The 25,015-nt window shown below is 45.3% G+C and overlaps 1 protein-coding gene across 1 annotated transcript in view; it reads right to left on the bottom strand.

The window, feature by feature from the left end:
- Nucleotides 1–25,015, bottom strand: part of zfyve1 (zinc finger FYVE-type containing 1) — a 51,128-nt gene that overhangs the window by 8,147 nt on the left and 17,966 nt on the right. The window contains exons 3-7 of the mRNA XM_033026620.1: nucleotides 18,916–19,130; nucleotides 14,257–14,363; nucleotides 12,825–12,933; nucleotides 10,466–10,563; nucleotides 9,960–10,077 (exon numbers count right to left, since the gene is read on the bottom strand). Coding sequence (XP_032882511.1) covers nucleotides 9,960–10,077; nucleotides 10,466–10,563; nucleotides 12,825–12,933; nucleotides 14,257–14,363; nucleotides 18,916–19,130 — 647 coding nt within the window. The remainder of the gene's footprint in view (nucleotides 1–9,959; nucleotides 10,078–10,465; nucleotides 10,564–12,824; nucleotides 12,934–14,256; nucleotides 14,364–18,915; nucleotides 19,131–25,015) is intronic.

The raw sequence follows: 25,015 nt of genomic DNA, 5'->3' as shown, positions 1-25,015 counted from the left end.
AAAGTAGTGAGGCCAACGGCTGGCAAGCACCTGGGACCTGATGGCCTGCATCCTACTGGCTTAAAGGAAGTGACTGCAGAGATAGTGATGGTCATATTTTCTAACATTCCCTTGATTCTGGAGCATCCCACAGGATGGGAAACCTGCAAACATAATACAAACTATTCATGTGAGGAAGATAGAAAGTAGGAAAATCAGAAAACTAGATACTGGAAATCCAATTTATTAAAATAAATGCCAGAAATACTCAGCAAGTCAGGCAGCATCTGCGTAAAGACAAAGAGAACTAACAATTCAGGTCAAAGATCATTTGGCAAGACTGGACAAAACAAAACTAGTTGTAATTTGTAGAGGGTGGTGGAACTGGATAAGACCATTCGGGTAGATTGTCAGGTAGACAAGGTGATCAAAAAGGCTTTTGGCACTTTGGCCTTCATCAGTCAGAGTATTGAGTATAGAAGTTGGGAGGTCATGTTGCAGTTGTATAAAACGTTGGTGAGACCGCATTTAGAGTATTGTGTTCAGTTCTGGGCACCATGTTATAGGAAAGATATTATCAAGCTTGAAAGGGTTCAGAAAAGATTTACGAGCTTGTTGCCAGGACTAGAGGGTGTGAGCTACAGGGAGAGGTTGAGTAGGCTGGGTCTCTATTTCATGGAGCGCAGGAGGATGAGGGATGATCTTATAGAGGTGTACAAAATCATAAGAGGAATAGATCGGGTAGATGCACAGTCTCTTGCCCAGAGTAGGGGAATCAAGGACCAGAGGACATAGGTTATAGGTGAAGGGGAAAAGATTTAATAGGAATCCGAGAGGTAATTTTTTTCACACAAAAGGTGGTGGAACAAGCTGCCAGAGGAGGTAGTTGAGGTTGGGACTATCCCATCGTTTGCAAAACAGTTAAGACAGGTACATGGATAGAACAGGTTTGGAGGGTTAAAGCCCTGTCTCACTGTACGAGTTCATTCAAAGAGTTCTCCCGAGTTTGCCCTGATTTGAACTCGGAGATTTATGGTAATGGCCGCTCGTCGGTACTCGGGGCTCTCGTGGACATTTTTCAACATGTTGAAAAATCTTCACGAGTCTTCCCGAGCTTACCTGCCGTTAGCGAGTCTTCCTGAGTACCTGCCGTTAGCGTTACGAGCCGCTAAGAGACGTCCCTGAGCTCCGACGTACCCGCTACGTTCATTCTCCGTGCTTACCACGAGTTTGATTTTTTTTTAAACTCGGGAGAGCTCTTGAATGAACTCGTACCGTGGGACAAGGCCATTATGGACCAAGTGCAGGCATAGATGGGACATGTTGGGCGGTGTGGGCGAGTTGGGCCAAAGAGCCTGTTTCCACACTGTATCACTCTATGACCAAGGGAATATCTGTAAGGTCGTGCTCGCTGTGAGGATAAGCTGTGAGAGGCCATCCGGTTGCAGAGAATACAAAGTATAAGCAGTGGAATACAAAACTGTCTGAAGAACCCAACGAGTCAGGCTCCACTAGTGGAGTGAGGAAAAACTGAGCCAAAATGTACAGCAGAATTTGTTCATTATAATTATAAAATGGAAGCCAGCATCCACAAATTGCTTTTTTTTCCAGAAAAAAAATTGTTGCAAATTTCTGTTTTCTATATAATGTAAGAGAAGGTCATTTCAGCTCATTGAGTCACATTCTCCTGCTAATATTCCGTATAGCCTATTTAACCCATTTTCCCAAAAGCTCTCTCGAGATCCTACCACACACGTACACACACGGGGGCAATTCACAACATCTCTGGGATGTGGGAGGATACCTACACCATCACAGAAAGTCAGTGCAAACTCCACACGGGGTCAAACCCCAGTCACTGGAGCTCAGAGGTGGCAGCATTACTAGTCGAGCCAGTGAGAAACAAAGATCAAAAATGATCCTAAAATTCGAGTGGAAGCACAGGAGTTCCTTGTGGACTGAACACAGATGTTCTGTGAAGCTAAACACAAAATGCTGGAGTAACTCAGCGGGACAGGCAGCATCTCTGGTGTGAAGGGTTGGGTGACGTTTCGGGTCGAGACGCTTCTTCAGACAGTCAAGGGAGAGGGAAATGAGAGATATGGAAGGGTAAGGTGTGAAAACATGAGATCAAAGGGGATGAAGTTCAAGGAAAATGTACAATAGATCATTGTTAGCTAGGGGAAGCTGACAACAAAGCATAGAAAGTAAAATTTAATCAGGAGGACAGTTAAACTAGACGGAGAACTAGGATGGGGGAGGGGTGGAGAGAAAGCAAGGGTTACTTGAAGTTAGAGAAGTCGATATTCATACTGCTGGGGTGTAAGCTGCCCAAGCAAAATATGTTCTGTAAGATGTCAGCCAATCTGGTTTCACTAGGCCACATAGTGGGCAAGCACATCTGCATCGGAAATGCAAGTGAATTGATGTTTCATCTGGAGAGCTCATGGATGGTTAGATCGTTAGACCGGTGGTTCTCCGGGAAAGCTCTTTGATAGGATTGGCGGAGCAGGGAAAATCCCTTTGACACGTTGGGAGGAGGGGATTCCCTTTGAAGGTGGCACCAGATTAGAAACACCAGCATCTTAGCTCCAGCACATTCCCCAACTCGTGTCGTGTCGTGTCGGAGAACAAAATGAATGGGATTGCAGGGAGCTGGCAGAGATTCAATGGGCTACAAGGTCAACTCTGTTGGGATGAAATGTTTGGAGGTGCACAGGTGCAGAGTTCAAGAATGAGGTGTGCCATGCACTCCATGTAATCGGTCAGTTTAAAACATCAGTGCCAACTCAGTTATTGTGTGTGAAGGAGATTTGGCAGGCGGTGGTATTAGAGGCCTCCTTCCTTCCTGGATTCATCTTGCAACCTAGCCTCTTGGATTCTGGAGTTTGCTGTATTCGCAAAAAGTTAGCAGGCAGGTGCAGCAAGTAGTTAAAGCGGCAAACTTTGCTGCGAGGGGCAAGAATAAGGAAGTATTGCTACAATTGTAACAGGGTGTTGGTGAGGGCTCACCCAGAGTACTGCACACTGTTTTGGTCCGCTTACCCACAAAAGGACACCACAAGAGCATTGGAGATAATGCAAAGGAGATTCACCCGGCTGATTCCTGGGAAGAGATGGCTGCTCTATCAGGAGTGTTCGTCCAGCTAAAGAGGTTACAAGTTTAGAAGAATGAGAAAGGACACCATACTGTATTTGTGCAGCATATCTGACCAAGGATGTGCTGGCTCTGGAGAGGGTTCAGAGGAGGTTCACAAGAATGATCCCAGGAATGAGTGGGTTAACCTATGATGAGCGTTTGTCGGCACTGGGCCTGTACTCGCTGGTGTTTAGAAGAATGAAGGTGGATCTCATTGAAAGATATAGAACAGTGAAAGGCTTGGATAGTGTGGATGTAGAGAGGATATTTCCACTAGTGGGAGAGTCTAGGACTAGAGGTTTTTAGCCTCAGAATTAATAGACGTTCTTTTAGGAAGGAGACGAGGAGAAATTTCTTTAGTCAGAGGGTGGTGAATCTGTGGAATTCTTTGCCACAGAAGGCTGTGGAGGCCAAGTCAGTGGATATTTTTAAGGCAGATAGATAGATTCTTGATTAGTACAGGTGTGACAGGTTATGGGTAGAAGGCAGGAGAATGGGGCTAGAAGGGAGAGTTAGATCAGCCATGATTGAATGGCGGAATAGACTTAATGGGCTGAATGGCCTAATTCAACTCCTATTCCTTATGACCTTATGATCACATCAAAACACAAAATCCCAAGGATGCTGGAACTTGGTGGACATTGGGATGTTTCTAGTGCGAAAATCTCAAACAAAGAAAAAGAATTACAAGATAAGAAGTTGGTAATTTAAATAATCCTTTTCCCAGATGATGGAATCTCTCTGGAATTCTCTACTCCAGAGAATTGTGGATGCTGGATCAATAGAAGTATTGAAGGTGGAGGAAGAAACATTTTTGACGGGTTGGAAATTGAAGACCTATTGCAAATTGGTACAGAAAAGATTTGATGCCTGGGGTACTTTAGCTATGTCGAATGGCAGGGCAGGCTAGAAGGACAAGTAGCCTACTCCTGTTGCTACTGTGTGTGCAGCTGCACCTAGTTGTGGACGGTTCCTCCTTAGAGAAAGCAATGGGGCCTCGGTGGTCCTTCAGTAGAATATGGTGACTGCTTTGGCGTGGGAGCCAGGGTTCAGCCTATGGAGCAGAGTCCAGGATTAACAGAGATAACCTGAGAGATCAATAAGCACAAAAATCTGGAGTAACTCAGCGGGTCAGACAGCATCTCTGGAGAAACGGAATAGGTGGCGTTTTGGGTCGAGACCCTTCTTCAAACTGGAGATGGGTCCAGACCCAAAATGTCACCTATTCCTTTTCTCCAGAGATGCCGTCTGACCCGCTGAGTTACTCCAGATTTTTGTGTCTATCCTCGGTTTAAACCAGCTTCTTCAGTTCCTTCCTACACTGAGATACCAATATCCCCCTCTCCCCAACCTCAAAGCACAATGGCCTTCTGGCAAGTGATATTTGATTGTGCACGCCAGATTGATTGCATTCGTCGAAACAGGGTGGGCCAGGTGAAGGTTGCAATCTCCCACCCCAATTGGGGTGGGAGATTGCAACCTTCACCTGGCCCACCCTGTTTCGACGAATGCAATCAACCTGGCGTGCACAATCAAATAAGATCAAATAGAACAAGTTGTCCTACAACTTTAGGCTGTTCATGCCGTACGCAAGAAGAAGATCATCTAATTATAGTTGTGGGTAGTCTGAAGAGGCACCAGGTTGAGGAGACATTTGCACCTTGGAGAGGCGAAGAGAGATATTGAGGCCACTTTCACCTCCCCTCCTCTTCCCCCTCCACCATCCCTCTTAAAAACCCTATTCATCTAGGTGTTGTGTAGGTCTCCCTACACACATATTTCACTCTGTCTACCACCAAAGTGAAAGACAGCTCAGGTCACGTTGACCACTGTGTTAAAGGGAGGGGTAAACTCTGATCCTGCAGAGTAACAGTATTTTGCACTTTATCACTCAGCTCCTTACAGTTTTAGTATGCTGAGGCGTCACCCATCTAATCAGCCACATTTTGCCTGGAAAAACCTCGGCTCATGTATAAAGAATGATTACTTAACCAAGGCTTTGGGTTTTTGGTGAATTATATTGTAAGCAAGAACCAACATCTTCAGGCAAGGCATGGAAGCACTGATACTCCAATGTTTTAGTTGAGTTTAAAGATACAGCATGAAAGCAGGCCCACAGTGACCAAAGATCATCCGTACACTCGTTCTATCCTGCACACTAGGGACAATTTAGAGAAGCCAATTAACCTACAAACCTGAAGATAGACATAAAATGCTGGAGTAACTCTGCGGGACAGGCAGCATCTCTGGAGAGAAGGAATGGGTGATGTTTCGGGTCGAGACCCTACTTCAGACTGAAGATGGGCTTCGACCCGATGCGTCAACCATTCCTTCTCTCCAGAGATGCTGCCTGTCCCGCTGAGTTACTCCAGCATTTTATGTCTATCTTCGGTTTAATCCAGCACATGCAGTTCCTTCTTACAATCTACAAACCTGTATATTTCGGTAATGTGGAACGGAGCACCCGGTGAAAACCCACGTCGTCACAGGGAGAACGTACAAACTCTGTACAGACAGCCCTCATAGTTCAGATCTAACCCGGATGGATCTCTGGCACTGTAAGGCAGCAACACCACCACTGCACCACTGAGCCACCCTTTTGGTGTGATGTAAGAAAGCATTTATAAAATGAATGCAAGGATTTATTATTGTAGGTCTTAAAATTAGTCCTGGAACATTACAAAATAAGCACAGAAAAAATACATGGCATGAAATAGGTGCCCGATTAAAAATGAACTCACAAGTAGGGGCGGCACAGTTGCAGAGCTGCTGCCTTACAGCACCAGAGACCCGGGTTCGATCCTGACTACGGGTGCTGTTTGTGCAGAGTTTGTACGTTCTCCCCATGACCTGCGTGGGTTTTCTCCGAGAACTACGGTTTCCTCCCACACTCCAAAGACGTACAGGTTTGTAGGTTAATTGGCTTAGTATAAATGTCCCGAGTGTGTGTTGGATTGCATTAGTGTGCGGGGATCGCTGGTTGGTGCGGACTCGGTGGGCCGAAGGGCCTGTTTCAGTGCTGTATCTCTAAACTAACAACTAAGTTACCAGGATAAGGAACTTACTTCAAAGTTTTCAACTAACAGCAAGAGCACAAAATAGTTAGATATAAAAGTCATTTATTAATTATATATTCAGAATCAGTCTAATTTCTGCTACCTCACACTGTCTTGACAGGTTTAGGTTCTGGTTTGTAACCTGAAACGATCTACAAGTGAAGAAAAGGATTCCATCTCACTCTAATTTTGTACAGAGGCAATGTTGGGATAGGAGGGAAATGCCAAACTGCTGCAGGCATCCTAAAATGCTACAGCTGATAGTGGTAAACCATGGAGAATTGCTCGCAGAAACCTATCCTGTCACTACATTCATATTGAATGGCGGTGCTGGCTTGAAGGGCTGAATTGCCAACTCCTGCACCTATTTTCTATGTTTCTATGTCCATTCAGTGTTTTCAGAGCTAATACCAGAGCAATATTATAACATTGAACTGGAGTAGGTCACTTCCCCTCCAGCCAGCTCCGCCATTCAATAGGATTTTGACTGATCCAGGTTTGGCTGCAACATCATTTTATCAGGCTCTTCCCATATCCCTTAACAACCTTGCAGTTCAATCTCCACATTGATTGTTTTGTTTTTTAGCTTAGAGCTACAGCGCGGAAACACGCCCTGCGACCCACCAAGTCCGCGCTGACCAACAATCCCCGCACACTAACACCATTCTACACACAGGTCACGGAGAGAACATACAAACTCTGTACAGACTGCACCCATGATCAGGAACGAACCCGGGTCTCTGGCGCTGTAAGACACCAACACTACCACTGTGTATTCAATGTCTTTACCAGCACATGACTCTAGGGTAGGAAATTGCAAAGCTTCTTCACCCTGAGAGGACATTCCTCCTCATCGTATTAAATGGTCAACCGCCAAGGATTGAAACCACACCTCCAAGTTGTAACTACCTTCGGAAAGAGAAACATTTTCTCATCATCCAACGCCTTCAGAATCAGCAAGATTACCTGTAATTCTTCTAAACGATGAGTATGTATGTGTCCAACCCGTTCAACCTTTTTTCATTTGTGAACCTTTCATTTGGGGATCTGCAATTTCTCCAATAAAAGAACATGTTTTCTTAATTATGGAGACCAAAATTATACGTGGTCTCATCAGATGTGGTCTCACCAATGCCCTGCAAAGTTGCAGCAAAGCCTCTCTACTTATACCATTTCCTAGTATCATAGCCAACAACAGTCATGTTAAAATGTTAAAGGGCCTGTCCCACTTTTCCCGAGTTATTCACAAATTCTCTCGAGTTTTCCCCCTGATTCAAACTCACAGAATGTTCGTAACAGGTTCGTAGATATATCGTAGCGGCTCATTGCGCCAGCCGTAGGTACTCGGGGCATCCTCCCGACTATTTTTTTACTCGTGGACATTTTTTATCGGGCTGGAAAAAACGTCGCGACTTACCTGATCGTCACGAATACCTATGGCTGGCATAATGAGCCGCTACGATATATCTACGAACTCCTACGGACCCGTTACCCACATTCTGCGAATTTGAATCAAGGGGAAAACCAGGGAGAATTCGTGAATAACTCGGGAAAGTGGGACAGGCCCGTAACTTTTTCACAAAATTGGGAGAATTCGATGTTCATGCCCCCAGGATGCAGACTCCCCAAGCGGAATACGAGGTGCTGTTCCTCCAATTTCCGGTGCTGCTCGCTGTGGCCATGGAGGAGACCCAGGACAGAGAGGTCGGAGACGGAGTGGGGGGGGGAGTTGAAGTGCTGAGCCACCGGGAGGTCAGCTTGGTTATTGCGGACCGAGCGGTGGTGTTCGGCGAAACGATCGCCCAACCTCCGCTTGGTCTCACCGATATATTTTGTCCCCACCCCCGATCAGTCTGAAGAAGGGCTTCGGCCCGAAACGTTGCCTATTTCCTTCGCTCCATAGATGCTGCTGCACCCGCTGAGTTTCTCCAGCTTTTTTGTGGGAGGAACAGCACCTCATATTCCGCTTGGGGAGTCTGCATCCTGGGGGCATGAACATCGAATTCTCCCAATTTTGTTAGTCCTTGCTATCTCCTCCCCTTCCTCAGTCCCCCTGTTGTCTCCTCCCATCCCCCAGCCTTCGGGCTCCTCCTCCTTTTTCCTTTCTTGTCCCCGCCCCCCCACCCCCGATCAGTCTGAAGAAGGGCTTCGGCCCGAAACGTTGCCTATTTCCTTCGCTCCATAGATGCTGCTGCACCCGCTGAGTTTCTCCAGCTTTTTTGTGTACCTTCGATTTTCCAGCATCTGCAGTTCCTTCTTAAACAAAGTGTTGAAGTAACTCAACGGGTCAGGCAGCATCTCTGGAGGACATGAATGAATAGGCAATGTTTCGGGTCTAGACCCTTCTTCAATCTGAAATTAACTCAGAATGCGCAGTTCCTTGTGCCTCCCTCTGTCAACCTCTTGCTTATTCACTTAACCTACCTATATTCCTTTGAAGGTTGTGTGTGTACATCTCACAATCCCTTGCATTCGTATCTTCATATTAGCGGACATCCTGCTACAGTACACAGTGGCGCAATGTTAGGGTTGCTGTCTTACAATGCCAAAGACCTGGGTGCTGTCTGTACGGATTTCATACCTTCTCCCTATGACTGCATGGGGTTTGTCCAGGTGCTCCAGTTTCCACCCACATTCCACACATTTGCAAATTTACCGTTTAATACAAAACTGGGATAACATAGAACTAGTATATGTGATCATTGGTGGGCCACATTTTCCACGCTGTATCTCTAAACTAAAGCAAACCTTCTCCCCATCCATGTCAATATAATTTGGAAACAGCTAAGATACAAAGCCTGTGGCATCCCACTGATTACTGGCAACCCAAAAATCGATAAGAAGGGTCTTGACCCGAAACATTACCCATTCCTTCTCTCGAGAGATGCTGCCTGTCCCACTGAGTTACTCCAGCTCAGTGTCTATCTTTCTTACCATCATTATGTTTTGTTAGCTAGCCGATGCTTGTCCGTGTCAATATATTACAACCTCACAAGCATTACTGGTGCAGCAACCTCTTATGTAGCTCCTTGTCAAATACATGGCGGAAATCCCACCATAGGCATTCCCCAGGTTACAAACGTCCGCCTGCACACATAAACAAGCGTTTTAGAGACCCTAGGGAGGATTTGCCATCTGCTGCAGGCATCTTATACAATATGGGAACTTGGATCATGATAACACCTGAATGGTTAGATTAAAAGCCCTGGTTTAACTATACACTGCCTTATGTTTTTATTTTAAAATATTGCTGGGTGGCCATAGTTTGAACTTGCGAACTGCTCACAGGGATGTAGCCCTGTCATAACCAGGGGAGCAACTGTACTGACTATGAAGAAAACCAGCTTCGACTAAACCTGCGACTAAAAAATGATCGATTTTTTAAACGGCAACCTATTTTTAGTCGAGGCCGGTTTTAATCACGATGAAAAAATAGCAGCAACCTAGATGAAGCCTCGACCACGCAGAAACCACTTTCGACCATTAGGGAGAGTGACCAAAACCTCCGGTGACCTCATGGAAACCTTGGGTGACGGGCAAGGTCACCAGAGGTTACTGTTTAGGTCTCCTAAGTGGGTCAGGGGCTTAACAGACTGAAAACCCTTCAAAACGGAAAAAGACAAGTTAGTTTTGCAGGGAGACTGGTGGAAGAAGCGGACTGAACACAACTCACGGTGAAGCTCCTCGAGCTGCATTGTTTGGGATAATAAATGTAGTTCAATAGACAATACAGTACAAAAAGTAACTGTATGTCTACATAAAGAGATTTAATAAGCATTACTCACTCCAGACCAAACATGCTCAATTTCTGTTCTGACTACGGTGTCCACTGGATCCTGGTTGCCAAACCAATATTGCCGACTCCGATAAATGATTCCACAGTTGCAGCATTCAATCACATATCTGCAGGACACAATCAACGTGGGAACCAATTTAGTATATTCTCTAGTTTAAAAAAAAAACTGGTATGAGAACACTAAACACCATCTTCTGATTTCCGATAGTATTTTATTGGTGGTTTGAACAGCGTTTCTGCTCGAGAGAGAGACTTGTCGGGACGGTTATAGTCTTGATGTTAAGTTTGATTGATTGTAAGATACAACGTGGAAATAGACCATTAGGTCTACTTTGGTGGAAATAGACCTTTTGGGCCCAACGAGTCCACACTGACCATCGATCGTCCGTTCCCACGAGTTCTCCGTTAACAGATTTCCGCATCCTCTCCCTGCGCGCCATGGACAATTTACAGAGCCCAATGAACCGACAAACCTACAAAGTATAATAGACTCACCCTGACCAGGCATAGATGGCAAGACCCAACCAAGGAGAATCTGTGGAAGCTGATGTTTTTGGCACCACGATTACTTCTTTTCCACGCTCATAGCAAGCCTGTAATGAAATGTAATTGTGGGTTCCAGTTTCAAACAAGCCCTACCTCCCAGAGAGCATTTAAGACGCATTGATCAGCAATCTAGCATTGATCAGCTAGAGGCAGGAAACATGTTCCCGATGTTGGGGGAGTCCAGAACCAGGGGCCACAGTTTAAGGATAAGGAGTAAGCCATTTAGAACGGAGACGAGGAAACACTTTTTATCACAGAGAGTGGTGAGTCTGTGGAATTCTCTGCCTCAGAGGGCAGTGGAGGCGGGTTCTCTGGATGCTTTCAAGAGAGAGCTAGATAGGGCACTTAAAAATAGCGGGGTCAGGGGATATGGGGAGAAGGCAAGAACGGGTTACTGATTGGAGATGATCAGCTATGATCACATTGAATGGCGTTGCTGGCTCGAAGGGCCGAATGGTCTACTCCTGCGTCTATTGTCTATAATAATGGTTATTGAAAAAGCAATTCCTCCTCAGCTGCTGCATGACCCAGAGTGCTATTTATACTGACATAGCTAAACACCTAGGATGCCACAAAAAGCTTCAGGATTGGAAGGACAACATAAAGCACCATCACTTGATATGGGCTGGAAAGTGTCAGGTTTGTGGAAACCTGGTGGAACTGGGATAGGTGTGTAAGAAAGAACTGCGAGTGCTGGTTAAAATCAAAGGTAGACACAAAATGCTGGAGTAACTCAGCGGGTGAGGCAGCATCTCAGGAGAGATGGAATGGGCGACGTTTCGGGTCGAGACCCTTCTTCAGACTGATGTCAGGGGAGGGGGCGGGACAAAGATAGAATGTGGGCGGAGACAGTGAGACTAGTGGGAGAACTGAGAAGGGGATGGAGAGAGAAAGCAAGGGCTATCTGAAGTTAGAGAAATCAATGTTCATACCGCTGGGGTGTAAACTACCCAATATGAGGTGGTGTTCCTCCAATTTGTGCTGGGCCTCACTCTGACAATGGAGGAGACCCAGGACAGAAAGGTCAGATTGGGAATGGGAGGGGGAGTTGAAGTGCTGAGCCACCGGGAGATCAGGTAGGTGAAGACGGACTGAACGGAGGTGTTCGGTGAAACGATCGCCGAGCCTGCGCTTGGTCTCGCCGATGTAGAGAAGTTGACACCTGGAACCGGGATAGGACTGGGCTTTCATGATCTGCTGGCACTCAGTGCTAGGGCAAGATCATAGCTAATTCAACCCTATGGAAGGAGATAACTAGGAAAAATGTTCCATTTATGCTGAAAATTTGAATAGTAGAAATGAAACAAAAAAGCCAATGCAAATATTTTAGGTACAAAGATTTTGTTATTGGATATGGACTCAGTACAAATATGCACACAGCATAATACAATAGAGCTGTGAAGATCTAGGGAAAGGACAGACCTATATGTGGTGAATGCTGGTTTCGAGGCTACAATGGAAAAGAAACAGCTTTCAGGCACCTGAAGACTAAGATTCAACAAGAAATCAAGACTTAAACCAATTTTTGGGTGGGAAGAGCTTAGGAGGTCTGCTAACATGGAGGATTCTTCAGCGCTGACAAGACCATTCACAGCTAAAACAGGGACAATTCTAATGAAGGCCAAAAATGCCAAAACGCTGGAAGGCAGTCAGCATTTGCTGCAAGAAACAAACTGAAGAAAGCCTCAACCGTAATTATTTCACTGATGTGAGCTTCCCAGCCCTTCCCTCAACAAACCACCTCACTCAGCGTCACTCTTGGTGGTCAAGTTAGGATCATGCTAGGATCTGAAGCAGCTGGTAAGTATAGATGCTGAGTGTTTAAGAAAGAACTGCAGATACTGGAAAATCGAAGGTACACAAAAAAGCTTTCTCAAGTTTCTCAAGTATAGATGCTCTTCAGCTATCAACAAGCTTCCCCAAGAACATTAGTTTACATAATTTAGGAAAGGAATTTACAGAAATGTTGAAGCACAAATCCAACTAAAAGCCAAAGCTTTGTTGCACATTAAAGGCTTTTCACTCACTTTACATTCTCCCCTATCGGATCTGCCACAAACTCCAATTGTACTTAAAATCACACCTTCATCCATCTCCTCACATTCCTCAGGCTTAGCCTCACCTATGATATGCTACTGCATTTAAAGTGCAACAGAAAAGGAACTGGTTTAAAATATATTTTCCAGCATAATTTATAAAATATACTGTGGAATTATTGCCCTATCTCTGTATATTCGCCTCATCTTTAGGCAATAGATTCAAACACCACGAGTATAATGAAAAATATCAAATTGGGAGATGCACTCACCTTGCAAGTATACACCCTGTTGTCGTACTGGTGCGAATAGCTGCAACGGCTTTGGGAGTCATGAGGAATTCCATCCTTTGCATGGTTCATACTGTTCTTGCAGCCAACTCTTTACAGAAATATTGAAGTACGAATCAATATAAAAGCAAAAGCTTTGTGGCACAATAAACAGACCAACATCACAACGTGGAGCACATCATATCTGAATGTTCAAAGTATCATGACAACATTTCAATAGCCAGACTGAGGAACAGCGGGTATCATTTTTGACCATTACAATTTATATTTTCTTTCGAACCGTCAATGCTTCTGATTACCTGGACAGCGGCAAGTAAACCCTTCCCCAATGTTTAGTTTAGTTTAGTTTAGTTTAGAGATACAGCATGGAAACAGGCCTTTCGGCCGACTGACTCCGCACCGACCCCCACATATTAACACTATCCTACATACACTAGGGAGAATTTACATTTATAGCAAGCCAATTAACCATCAATCTGTACATCTTTCGAGTGTAGGACGAAACCGATGATCTCGGAGAAACCCACACGGTCACAGGGAGAACGTACACACTGCGTACAGACAAGCACCCCTACTTGGGATCAAACCCGGGACTCTGGAGCTGTAAAGCAGCAACTCTACCGCTGCGCCACAGTGCCGACCCTGTTCCACCAACATCTATGTGAAGGTCAAGATCAGCAACTTGGATTTACTCACCAGCTGAATCCCTGGGCTGTTTCTGGAATTGAAATCAGTAAGATACTGACGTCTTAAAAACAAAAATGCGATCCAAACATTTTCTTAACTTGCAGGAACTGTAATTACCCTTACACCTGATGTCCATCTCTAATGTGCCAATGACTGGAGATGTGTGAAGCCCGCTCATGTTACTTGGGAGGCATGGCTTGGTCAAATTAGACTAAACCTTTCAATGAGCAGTTCCCATTCAAGGGCTCTGCTTTATGAGCTCCTGTAACAACAGGAGACTGCATTGTGAAGTTTATGTGGTTTTGATAAGAATCTTGATTAAAATATGCCATTGCACTCAAGGCTCTGGGCTTGTGAAATTTATGTCCACAATGGATGTGTGGAACATAACCAATTCCATTTGGCCATAAGAAAAACTGTGTTTTAGTTAATGCATCACTTGAATGGAAGGCTACACACCAAGGGCTGAAAGATAGGATTAACATGGATGGGTTGGCATCGACGTGTCAGGCCGAATGGCCTATTTGCATGCTATATTCAGGGTATAGTTGAGTAATAATCCTCACAAGTACTATCCTGATTTAATAACAATCCCATTAAGGTTCATAAAGCCAGCTGTCCATCGGTAGACAAGGGCACAATCTCAGGCTCATCCTGCCAACAACTAGTCTGCCTGCCCTACTAAACGTGCACAAAAGTAACATCCTACGATTTTTGATACACTTACCCACAACTGAGACATGTGCAAGAACAAGTAAAATACTCGTCAGGAAAGAAGCAGCTGTAAGCCAGTCGATCATCTGCAATTTCTCCACAGAAACGTTCACTCAAAGCCTAAAGAAAAATAATTGAAAATACGATCATTCAGCAGGGTCATTGTTCTCTACTACGAATAAAAAAAAAATCCAGGCAGTCATAGAGTGATACAGCATGGAAACAGACCCTTCGGCCCATCTTGCCCACACCGACCAGCATGTCCCAGCTACACTAGTCCCACCTGGCTGCGTTTGGTCCATATCCCTCCAACCCTGGCCTATCCATGTATTTCATACTGTTTGTCAACCAGTGGACACAATCTCCACTGAAATGATCTACAATCCAGGAAAGCCAACGAGAGTCAATCATTTTAGTGAAAAAATATTTAATAGAAAGTTTCCAAAGGTCTCATACTGGATAACATATTTATTGTAGAAATCCCAAATGCACCTTTTCCATTAGTCTCCTCGATCCATCACTCACTGAATTGAAATGTTGATTCATTGCAAATTGTTTTACAAAATATAATGCAGGTTCACCAACATTCACTTACCCACTTTTCAATGTCATGAAGCACAACATCAAGAAACTACTTTTTAAAGAAAAAGTTGTTTCTACTTCAGTACTCACTTTTAAAGATCAACAGATTACTATGTTTATTTTACAAGATAATAAAACATCTTTATTTTTAGCCAGATAGTTTTCACTGGTCTAACTCTCAAAATACACAATACACAGTCCATTTTTAATCAACTGTTTGGCATTTGCCAGCTCCATTAACCAATATCCTTCTGCAATCTTTCAGATCTTAATGAACTTGTTCTTCCGAATTACCTTATAACTTCTCAATATTAACCACGTTGTAGAAATAACTGACTGAAAAATAACGAGGAAACTAAAGGGCCTAGTCCACTTTCCCGAGTTATTCACGAATTCTCCTGAGTTTCAAACTCGCAGAATGTTCGTAACTAGTCCGTAGGAGTCCGTGGATATATCGTAGCGGCTCGTTATGCCAGTCGTAGGTACTCGGAGCCTTTTCTTTTACTTGTGGACATTTTTCAACATGCTGAAAAAACGTCCCAACTTACCTGATGCCCCGAGTACCTACGGCTGGCATTACGAGCCGCTACGATATATCCACGGACTCCTACGGACTAGTTACGAACATTCTGAGAGTTTGAAAACTCGGGAGAACTCGTGAATAACTCGGGAAAGTGGGACAGGCCCTTAAGAATGCTGCCAGGATTAGAGGGTATTAGCTTTAAACTTTAGAGTTGAGATACAAAGTAGCCCTTCGGCCCACCAAGTCCTCACCCGACCAGAGATCATCCTGTACATTAGCTCAATCCTATGCACACAACAGACAATTTACAATTTTTACAGAAGCCAATTAACCTCCAAACCTGTACGTCCTTGGAGTGGGCGTGGAAACTAAAGCACCCGGAGAAAACTCACACGGTCACAGGAAGAACGTACAAACCCAGCACAGACAGCACCCACAGTCAGGATCAATCCCAGGTCTCTGACGCTGTAAGGCAGCAACTATTGCTGCGCCACTGTGCCTCCCTATCAGGAGAGGTTGGAAAAACTAGGACTGTTTTCTTTGGAGCATCGGAGGTTGAGGGGAGACCCGATAGAAGTATATAAAATTATATTAGTCACACTTAGTCAGAACCTTTTTCCCCTGCATGGAAAATTCAAAGACTTGAACTCATAACTAAGATCAGTGGAGGAAAGTTTGAAGAAGATGTGAGGGGCATTTTTTTTACATCGAGAGGTGGGTACCTGGAATGTGTTACTAAGGTGGTGGTGGCAACAGATATGATAGTGACATTTTTAGATATAGATCCTACATTAAAATACCACCTACATTAAAAGTCTGCTCACCCACCTCACCACCTCCAGGTCCCTCAGATCGGCTGACTTGGGGTTGTTGAACATCCCGCGGTCTAGGCATAAGCTCAGGGGCGACCGCGCCTTTGCGGTTGCAGCTCCTAGACTGTGGAACTGCATCCCTCTTCCCATCAGAACTGCCCCCTCCATCGACTAAAAACCCATCTGTACTCCCAAGCCTTTCTTGACGTCCACTAAGCGAGTTTGTTTGTTTGTTTGTAGTTTGTTTGTTCTACTATTCTTATACAAATGTAAAGCACTTTGGCCAACGAGAGTTGTTTTTTAAATGTGCTATATAAATAAATGTGACTTGACTTGACTTGAGATATGAAGGGAATTGAGGGATATGGAACAAGTGCAGGCAGAGGAGATTGTTTAACTTGGCATCATGTTTGACACAGATATTATGGGCCAAAGGGCCTTATCATGTGTTGTACTGTTAAAGCAATAATAAATTTGCATAAAAAATTCACAAATAAATGAATGGCCAGAGAATAATGTAATGATGACAACCAAATCTGAGGAGGGATTGTTGACCCAAACATTTGGACCTTACAGCCTTGCAGTGGGGGGGAACGGAGCAATGAATGGCAAGGACAGGTGTTGATGGGAAGAATGCGTACAAACTCAGTAGGTGCAAGGCATCCAGGCAAGTTGACATTGCTCATGTTAAATAAATCTCATTGGTCTCCATCTGGGCTGACATTACTGTATATATACGAAGGCCTTAGCTCTAAACTCAGAATCGTACCATACAGAAACAGGGCCTTTTGGCCGACCTCGTTCATGTTGCCTGCAATAGCCATCTGAGCAAGCCACATTAGGCCTACAACACTCAACAACTTTCCTATCCCAGAAACTGCCCAAGTGACTTTTAACTGTATCTGCCTTCACCATCTAAATGTTCACCACCATCTGTGTGGAAAAAGCTACGCCACAGATCTCCTTTAACATTTTCCCTTCTCACATTAAACCTGTGCCTTCTTGTTCCACATTCACTTGCTCCGATTTGAAAAAGATTTGGATCATCCGCCAATATCTACGTATCTATGCTCTTCATAAGATCATAACCTCCATAAGATCATACTTCAACCTTTTAAATTGCAGCCTCTCCAGTTTCTCCTTATAACGACAGCCCTCTATTCCAAATGTAGAAACAAGGAACTGCAGATGCTGGTTTACACAAAAGGACACAAAGTGCTGGAGTACAGGTGAGGCACAGGGGAAGGGTTGTGAGGGGTGGGGGGAAGAAAGGAGGGGGAATGAGGGGGTTGTCAAAGGTTTCCTACAATTGGAGAATTCAAATGTTCATACTGTTGGATCATAAGCTACGTAAGAAGTGTTGTTCCTCCAGTTTGCGTGTGGCCGCACTCTGGCAGTGGAGGAGGCCCAGGTCAGAAAAGGTCAGTATGGGATTAAGAGAGTTAAAATATATTTTTAAAATACAAAAAAAGAGTTAATATGGTGAATATCTTCTGCACTCTCGCTATTGTAAATATATCCTTCCTGTAGTGTGATGATCAGAACTGCACACAATACTGTAAGTGTGTTCGAACCAGTGTTTAGACTTCAGATACAGTGTGGAAACAGGCCTTTATGCCCACCTCGTCCGCACCAACCAGCGATCACCCCTACACTAGCACCATCCTAAATGATACATCACTATTCCCAGATCTCACTGTAGCGTAACACTCTCCAAAGCTGTAACATTTATTGTGCAAGTCCTGCACTGGTCTGATAGGCCAAAGTGCAACACCTCACACCAGTCAGAGATACTCACAATGCAACAGTGTAGGAAGGAACTACAGATGCTGGCTTGCACCAAAGATAGACACAAAATGCTGGAGTAACTCAGTAGGATAGGCAGCATCTCTGGAGAGAAGGAGGGGCTCGACCCAAAACGTCACCCATTCCTTCTCTCCAAAGATGCTGCCTGTCCCGCTGAGTTACGCCAGCATTTTGTGGCTATCTTCTCACAATGTAGCATGCGACCTTTTTAGCTATAATATAAACCATTGGCTATTAAAAATCTATGTTCCCATCATTTAGCGACAAATCTTGAAACTTTTGTTTTCGTTCCACTGCCCAAACCATTTATGGTAGCTGAACAAAGCAGATTTTAAGAAACTCAAACTCAACTTCCTCCTCATCAAGTTTCAATCTTATAGCCAAGACATGAATTATGTTAGAAATGAACCTAAAGACAGCACCAAGTAAAATCAATCGCAGGTCAAGGTGATACTATAGACAATAGACAATAGACAATAGGTGCAGGAGTAGGCCATTCGGCCCTTCGAGCCAGCACCACCATTCAATGTGATCATGGCTGATCATCCCCAATCAGTACCCCGCTCCTGCCTTCTTCCCATATCCCCTGACTCCACTATTTTTAAGAGCCCTCTCCAGCTCTCTCTTGAAAGCATCCAGAGAACCCGCCTCCACTGCCCTCTGAGGCAGAGAATTCCACAGACTCACCACTCTCTGTGAGAAAAAGTGTTTCCTCGTCTCCGTTCTAAAAGGCTTACTCCTTATTCTTAAACTGTGGCCCCTGGTTCTGGACTCCCCTAACATCGGGAACATGTTTCCTGCCTCTAGCGTGTCCAAGCCATTAACAATCTTATATGTTTCAAGTGATCACTTATCAGGATGTTTACACTAGTTTGCTTAATAGATGCTGCTGCACCCAAATTAAAAAGGATGTTTAACGTTTGTGATTAGATTTTAACCCATGCCTTACTTTCAAAGCCTTAAAAATTATTCCTGGAGGTCTGGGAGAACGGGTTGTGTTGTTGTTCAACTGCTGCTCAATTGTCCACAATAATCCAGCAAAATCTGTTGGAGGGTTATATGTTCTGGTTCCTTTGTACTGTATGGAACAAAAGGCTTCTGGAAAGCGCCCAAGTTTATGAAATCGCTCCTGTAACAGTTTTTCTGGCAGCTCAGAAGGTCCATCTGCAGAGAGAATATAAGTTTAATGCAAAGCACCAACCAACCTACAAATGCATTTAGTCATAAGAGTACTGTTTTGTTTTTAGTTTAGAGATACAGCAGCACAGAAACAGGCCCTTCGGCCCACCGAGTCCGCACCGACCAGCAATCCCTGCACATTAACAATGTCCTACACACACTAGGGACAATTTACACTTATACGAAGCAAATAAACCTACAAACCTGTGCATCTCTGTAGTGTGGGAGGAAACCGAAGATCTCGTATAAAACACACGCGGTCATAGGGAGAACGTACAAACTCCGTACAGACAGCACCCGTAGTTCGGATCGAACCCGGGCCTCCGGCCTGCAAGCGATGTAAGGCAAAACTCTACCGCTGCCCCACCATGCTGCCTGTACTGAAACAGGCTCTTTCGCCCACAGAGGCCTCATTGATCATCAACCACTCATCCTGCACCAATCCTTCCTATTATCAATGTTCCCACATTCTCAGCTTCCCCCACCTTCTATCACTCACATACACATCAGATTTACAATTTACAGAGGCCAGTTAATCTATCTGCGCGGTTTGGGGGTCTGAGAGGGAACAGAAGCACCCAGAGGAAATCCACCTGGTCAGAGGTAGAACATTCACGGATAATGTCTGGGGCCCAGATGGAGCTGTGAGGCATCTGCCCAAGCACCAGTGATGGGGGGAATTAATATTCAGGATGGTGTGAAAGTACTAATCAGGCAGGCTTACTTTGTCTAGGACGGTGTGGAATATTGGAGTTGCACTTATCCAGGTAAGCAGAGTGCTTGACTACATGTTCCATATTGGTCATAGAAAGGATCTGGGGTGTCAGGAGGTGATTTACTCCCCACAGTACACCTAGTTTTTGTCCTGTTCTTGTCATCACATTATTTGTGTCATTAGTGCAGTTGAATTTCTGTTGCAGTTCAATAGTGAAGTTCAGAATGCTGATGGTTGGAGGGTTTGGCTCTCGGTGAGATGGTCTCTGCCTGCCCGTTCTGTGATGTACAGATTACTTGCCATTGATCAGGCCATGTCTGCATGTAGACCAGGTCTTGTGGCTGGCCCAGGCTGCAGCATTTGCTGAGGAGTTGAAAATTGAATTGAACATTGTGCAATCTTCAGCAGGGAAGTACAATGGGATCTGGGGGTCCTTGTTCATCAGTCAATGAAAGTAAGCATGCAGGTACAGCAGGCAGTGAAGAAAGCCAATGCCATGTTGGCCTTTATAACAAGAGTCGTCGATTATAGGAGAAAAGAGATCCTTCTGCAGTTGTACAGGGCCCTAGTGAGACCACACCTGGAGTATTGTGTGCAGTTTTGGTCTCCAAATTTGAGGAAGGACATTCTTGCTATTGAGGGAGTGCAGCGTAGGTTCACGAGGTTAATTCCCGGGATGGCGGGACTGTCATATGTTGAAAGAATGGAGCGATTGGGCTTGTATACTCTGGAATTGAGAAGGATGAGAGGATATCTTATTGAAACACATAAGATTATTAAGGGATTGGACACGCTAGAGGCAGGAAACATGTTCCCGATATTGGTGGAGTCCAGAACCACCGGCCACAGTTTAAGAATAAGGGGTAGGCCATTAAGAATCGAGATGAGCAAAAACTTTTTCACCCAGAGAGTTATGAATCTGTGGAATTCTCTGCCTCAGAAGGCAGTGGGGGCCAATTTTCTGGATGCATTCAAGAGAGAATTAGATAGACCTCTTAAAGATAGCGGACTCAAGGGATATGGGGAGAAGACAGGAACGGGATACTGAGTGTGGATGATCAGCCATGATCACTGTGAATGGTGGTGCTGGCTCGAAGGGCCGAATAGCCTACTCCTGCACCTATTGTCTATTGCCTATAAAATGCTGAAATAACACAGTAGGTCAGACAGTGTCGAGCTTCTGGCTGTTGGAATAACTTAGATCACACACAGTGATTAAGATCCAAAGACTTTATTAGCGTTACAGCATAGGTAACTTAATCTTAATACGTAACTCAAGACTGAGGGGGAAAGGGCAGAGAAGCTTTCTGTTAAACTACTGGGCGTAGCTACAAAGCATGACTCATGAGTGACTGATCTACACCCTCCCTCTTAAAGAATTTAGTGTCAGTACAAAACCATTGTCTAAATAACGCATGCATAGCAATTGATAATAAGCTGGAGGAAAGTCAAACATAGCCCGGGTACTTCACGGTAGGCTTGCAAACACGACCAGCACGTGTGCGATATAAACCATTTCCGTTTTTCCCCATCGGGGAGAGCCGGTGGCTTCACGGGTGACGGAGATTGAACCAGCAATCCCGGTGGTGAAACAAGGGACTGTGGCGCAGGCGGAGGGTGCGGACCACTGGCAAAGTAGCTGTTCCAGAAGTGGGTTGTTGTGCTGGTGTAGGCAGATCAATGCCGCTGGACACGGACGGAAGTACACTTGTACGGTCTGGATAATACGGAGGTGGAGTCGGCTCATTCACAGGCAGGATATGTTGTCTGTTATGCCTGTAGGTGCCGCCAACGGCACTGACCAGATATGAGCGTGGCTCAGGAGTAGTTCCAGAAATAACACCGATACGATCATGGCCTTTGTCAGTTTGCAAACGAACCACCTGCCCCATGGTTAATGGTGGCAGTGGCCTACTTGTCTTGTCATACCACTGTTTTTGAATGTCACGCTTTTGTTGTAATCTGGACTGGGCTTCCGATGGTGGAACCATCTGTCGGATCAATTCCTGATTCGCCACAGACACCGTGGCTCAGGTCTGCCTTGACAATAAACTTTGAGCAGGTGAACCCAAAATGGGGTCGCGGGAGATGTTGCGTAGGTTGAGCAGATCCACGTACACGTTGGAATTAGCTCTGTACGAACGATCCATGAGCTGTTTGGCACTCTTGACAGCCCGCTCAGCTAATCCATTCGACTGTAGATATGCAGGGCTGCTGGTGATGTGGCGAAAGCCCCAGCGTGCAGCAAACTCCTTGAAGTGTCGGCTGGTAAATTGACTGCCGTTATCAGATAACAGTATGCTCTGTTCTGTATGCTCTGTGGTCTGCAAAATGGCGAGCAAGCCGCGAGAAGTGAGGCTGCTAAGAAAATCAATGTCAAACCATCCGGAATACGAATCGACAAGTACCAGGTACTGCTTGCCATGTCATTCAAATATGTCAATTGCCACTGTTGACCATGGGAGAGCAGGAGCCGGATGTGAAAGAGCTGGTTGCTTTTGTTGCTGAGTTGCCAAGCTGTTACACACTGCACAGGACGCCACATTCTCGGTAATGTATTCGGCCATGCCAAGCCAGTAAAACATGTTTCTTGCCCGTAGGACGGTGGCTTCAGTGCCTGGGTGCCCTGCATGGACAGCGTTAAAATACTTGCTGTGCAGCGAAGCGGGAACCACAGCCTTGTGTCCTTTTACAATAATGCCATCCTGCAGCACTAGCTCATCACGGACGGCAAAGAAAGGTCGGACTGGCAGCGGAACGTTGTAGCGTTTGTCTGGCCAGCCGCGCTTAATGACGGAGGCGAGTGACCGTAAGGTACAGTCAGCAGCAGTGTGGGCAACCAGGTCTTCCATACAGGACGAGGGAAGAAAGGACACACTCATTACGATAAAGTCATCATCCGGTGAGGGTGGACCCTCACAGGTCTTCCGCGGTGCACGCACGATAGTGTCAGCCAGGTGCATATCCTTACCACGTTTGAAGGTCAGAACAATGTCATATTTTTGAAGTTGTAGCAACATCTGCTGTAGGCGCGCTGGAGAGGCGTGGATCGGTTTGTTAAAGATGATGATCAGAGGTTGGTGGTCAGTTTCAATCGTTACCGTTTGTCTGAAGATAAAGTCGTTAAATTTCTTGCAGGCAAAAACAACCGCCAACAGCTCTTTCTCAATTTGGGCATAGCGTTGTTCTGTGTCAGTCATAGTGCGCGAGGCATAGGCAACACGCTTATTGCCGCTATCGTCATTTTGAAGACATGCTGCGCCCAGTCCGTGTTGTGAAGGGTCACAAGTCAGTGTGGCCGGTCGTTTAGGATCAAAATAAGCGAGAGTACGAGCACAAGACATTTGCTGCTTAAGAGTGTTGGATGGTCCTGGAGTCCTGGATGGTGCCAGGCCCAAGCAGTGTCTTTGTGTGTAAGCTGGCGCAACGGGGCTGATATTTCACTGAAGTCCGGAATAAATTTGCTCAAGTAGTTCACCATGCCACGGAATCTCTGCAGACCGAGCACGTCTGTGGGTGCTGGAGGCTCGTTGATGGCACTGGTTTTCGCCGGATCAGGTTTTAGGCCGTCCTTAGTGAACACATGGCCTATGTATTTCACCTCACCTACCCTGAATTTGCATTGTTGAAGGTTAAGCTTGAGGTTAATGGTCCTGGCACCATCCAGGACCTTTGTCAGATTAGCATCTTCTTCGACATTTCGTCCAGCAACGAGGATAACCCTCAAACAACTGCTCCATAGCTTGTTGAAGTATTTCACTAGCAGAGTTTATGCCAAAAGGCATGCAAAGAAATCTGTATCGCCCGAACGGTGTGCTGAAGGTGGTTAACTTGGAGGAGTTATGTTCCAGCGAAATCTGCCAGAATGAACTCTTGGCATCTAGAACAATGAATAAAGTTGCCTCAGCCATCTGCGCTGCAATCTCGTCCACAGCGCGCATGGGATAGTGAGGTCGTTTAATGGCTGTGTTTAAGTCCTTAGGATTAATACAAATCCGTATTTTGTCTTTATTCTTCTTTGTTGCCACAACCATGGTGGAAACCCAATCCGAGGGGTCAGTGACGGGAGCAATCACACGTAGAGACGCCATTCTGTTGAGATCAATATGAACACGGTCCCGCATAGCATGGGGAATCTTGTGAGCTGGACGGACAACTGTAATGGTAATTGGGTTAATGGTAATTGTGTACTTCACAGGCAACCTGCCCAGCTTGTCGTCAAACAAAGTTTTGTATTGTGTCAGGATTTGCTGGCTAAAGTCACAGGTTGTAGTCGGATGACAAACAGAAGGGCAGAAAGAGACAAGTCCCAGGTCGTGACAATCGTCGGCACCCAGCAGAGACGGCACATCCTCACGTACAACATAGAAACTCAGGTTGTGGACACGTGAGTTAAGACAGCAGCGTAACTCGACATGACCGATAGGGTGCACTGGACCTCCTGCAAATGGGAGAAGGGAGGCAGTCGTAGGGGTGACAGTCTCTGTTTTTCATAACTTTTTCAACACAGCTGGACAGATCACATTACATCCGGTCCCTGTGTCAACTTCCAGATAAAAGTTCTTGCCATTACCGAGCAAAGCGACCTTGGGCTCTAGTTGTTTGTGTATTGAGTCAGACAGGGAATGCACATCCAAGTCAATACCTTCGCTAGCAGCCTGCAAATCCGTGGGAGCTGGTTAAGAGCATTCCAAGAGCATCCCGCAGTAACTCGTCGCGTAATTTATCATTGCGGACACCATAGGCCATACGATCATGGACTAGGCAATCACATATATCCCTGAAATCGCATCGATTGGCAATGTGCTTCAAGGCACTGACATACATCTCCACAGGTTCACCCTGTCTCTCCCTTCGGGAAAATAATAAATGCCTCTCCATGACCAAGTTAGTGCGTAACTCACATAACTGTCGGTATTTGCGTAGTAGGCAATCAGGGTCATGGATAGACTCAGCGGGAGCGATCTGGACACCAGCCGGGTCAAACCTAGCCGGTTCATAATGAAATCTTCTGCCACGTTGGGCAGCTTCTGTGCTTGCTAGATTAAGAAGAATTGACGCTCGAACACCGGGAGCAGCAGTAGGTTGAGCTGCTTCAATGTAAATTGAGAAATCTTCTTCAAATACGCGCCACCGTTGTGCGAGGTCTTCGTCA

This window comes from Amblyraja radiata, chromosome 9, assembly GCF_010909765.2.
Source record: "Amblyraja radiata isolate CabotCenter1 chromosome 9, sAmbRad1.1.pri, whole genome shotgun sequence".
Lineage (NCBI taxonomy): Eukaryota > Metazoa > Chordata > Chondrichthyes > Rajiformes > Rajidae > Amblyraja > Amblyraja radiata.
Note: the sequence above shows the minus strand (reverse complement) of the source record. Positions and strands in the feature narration are given on the sequence as shown.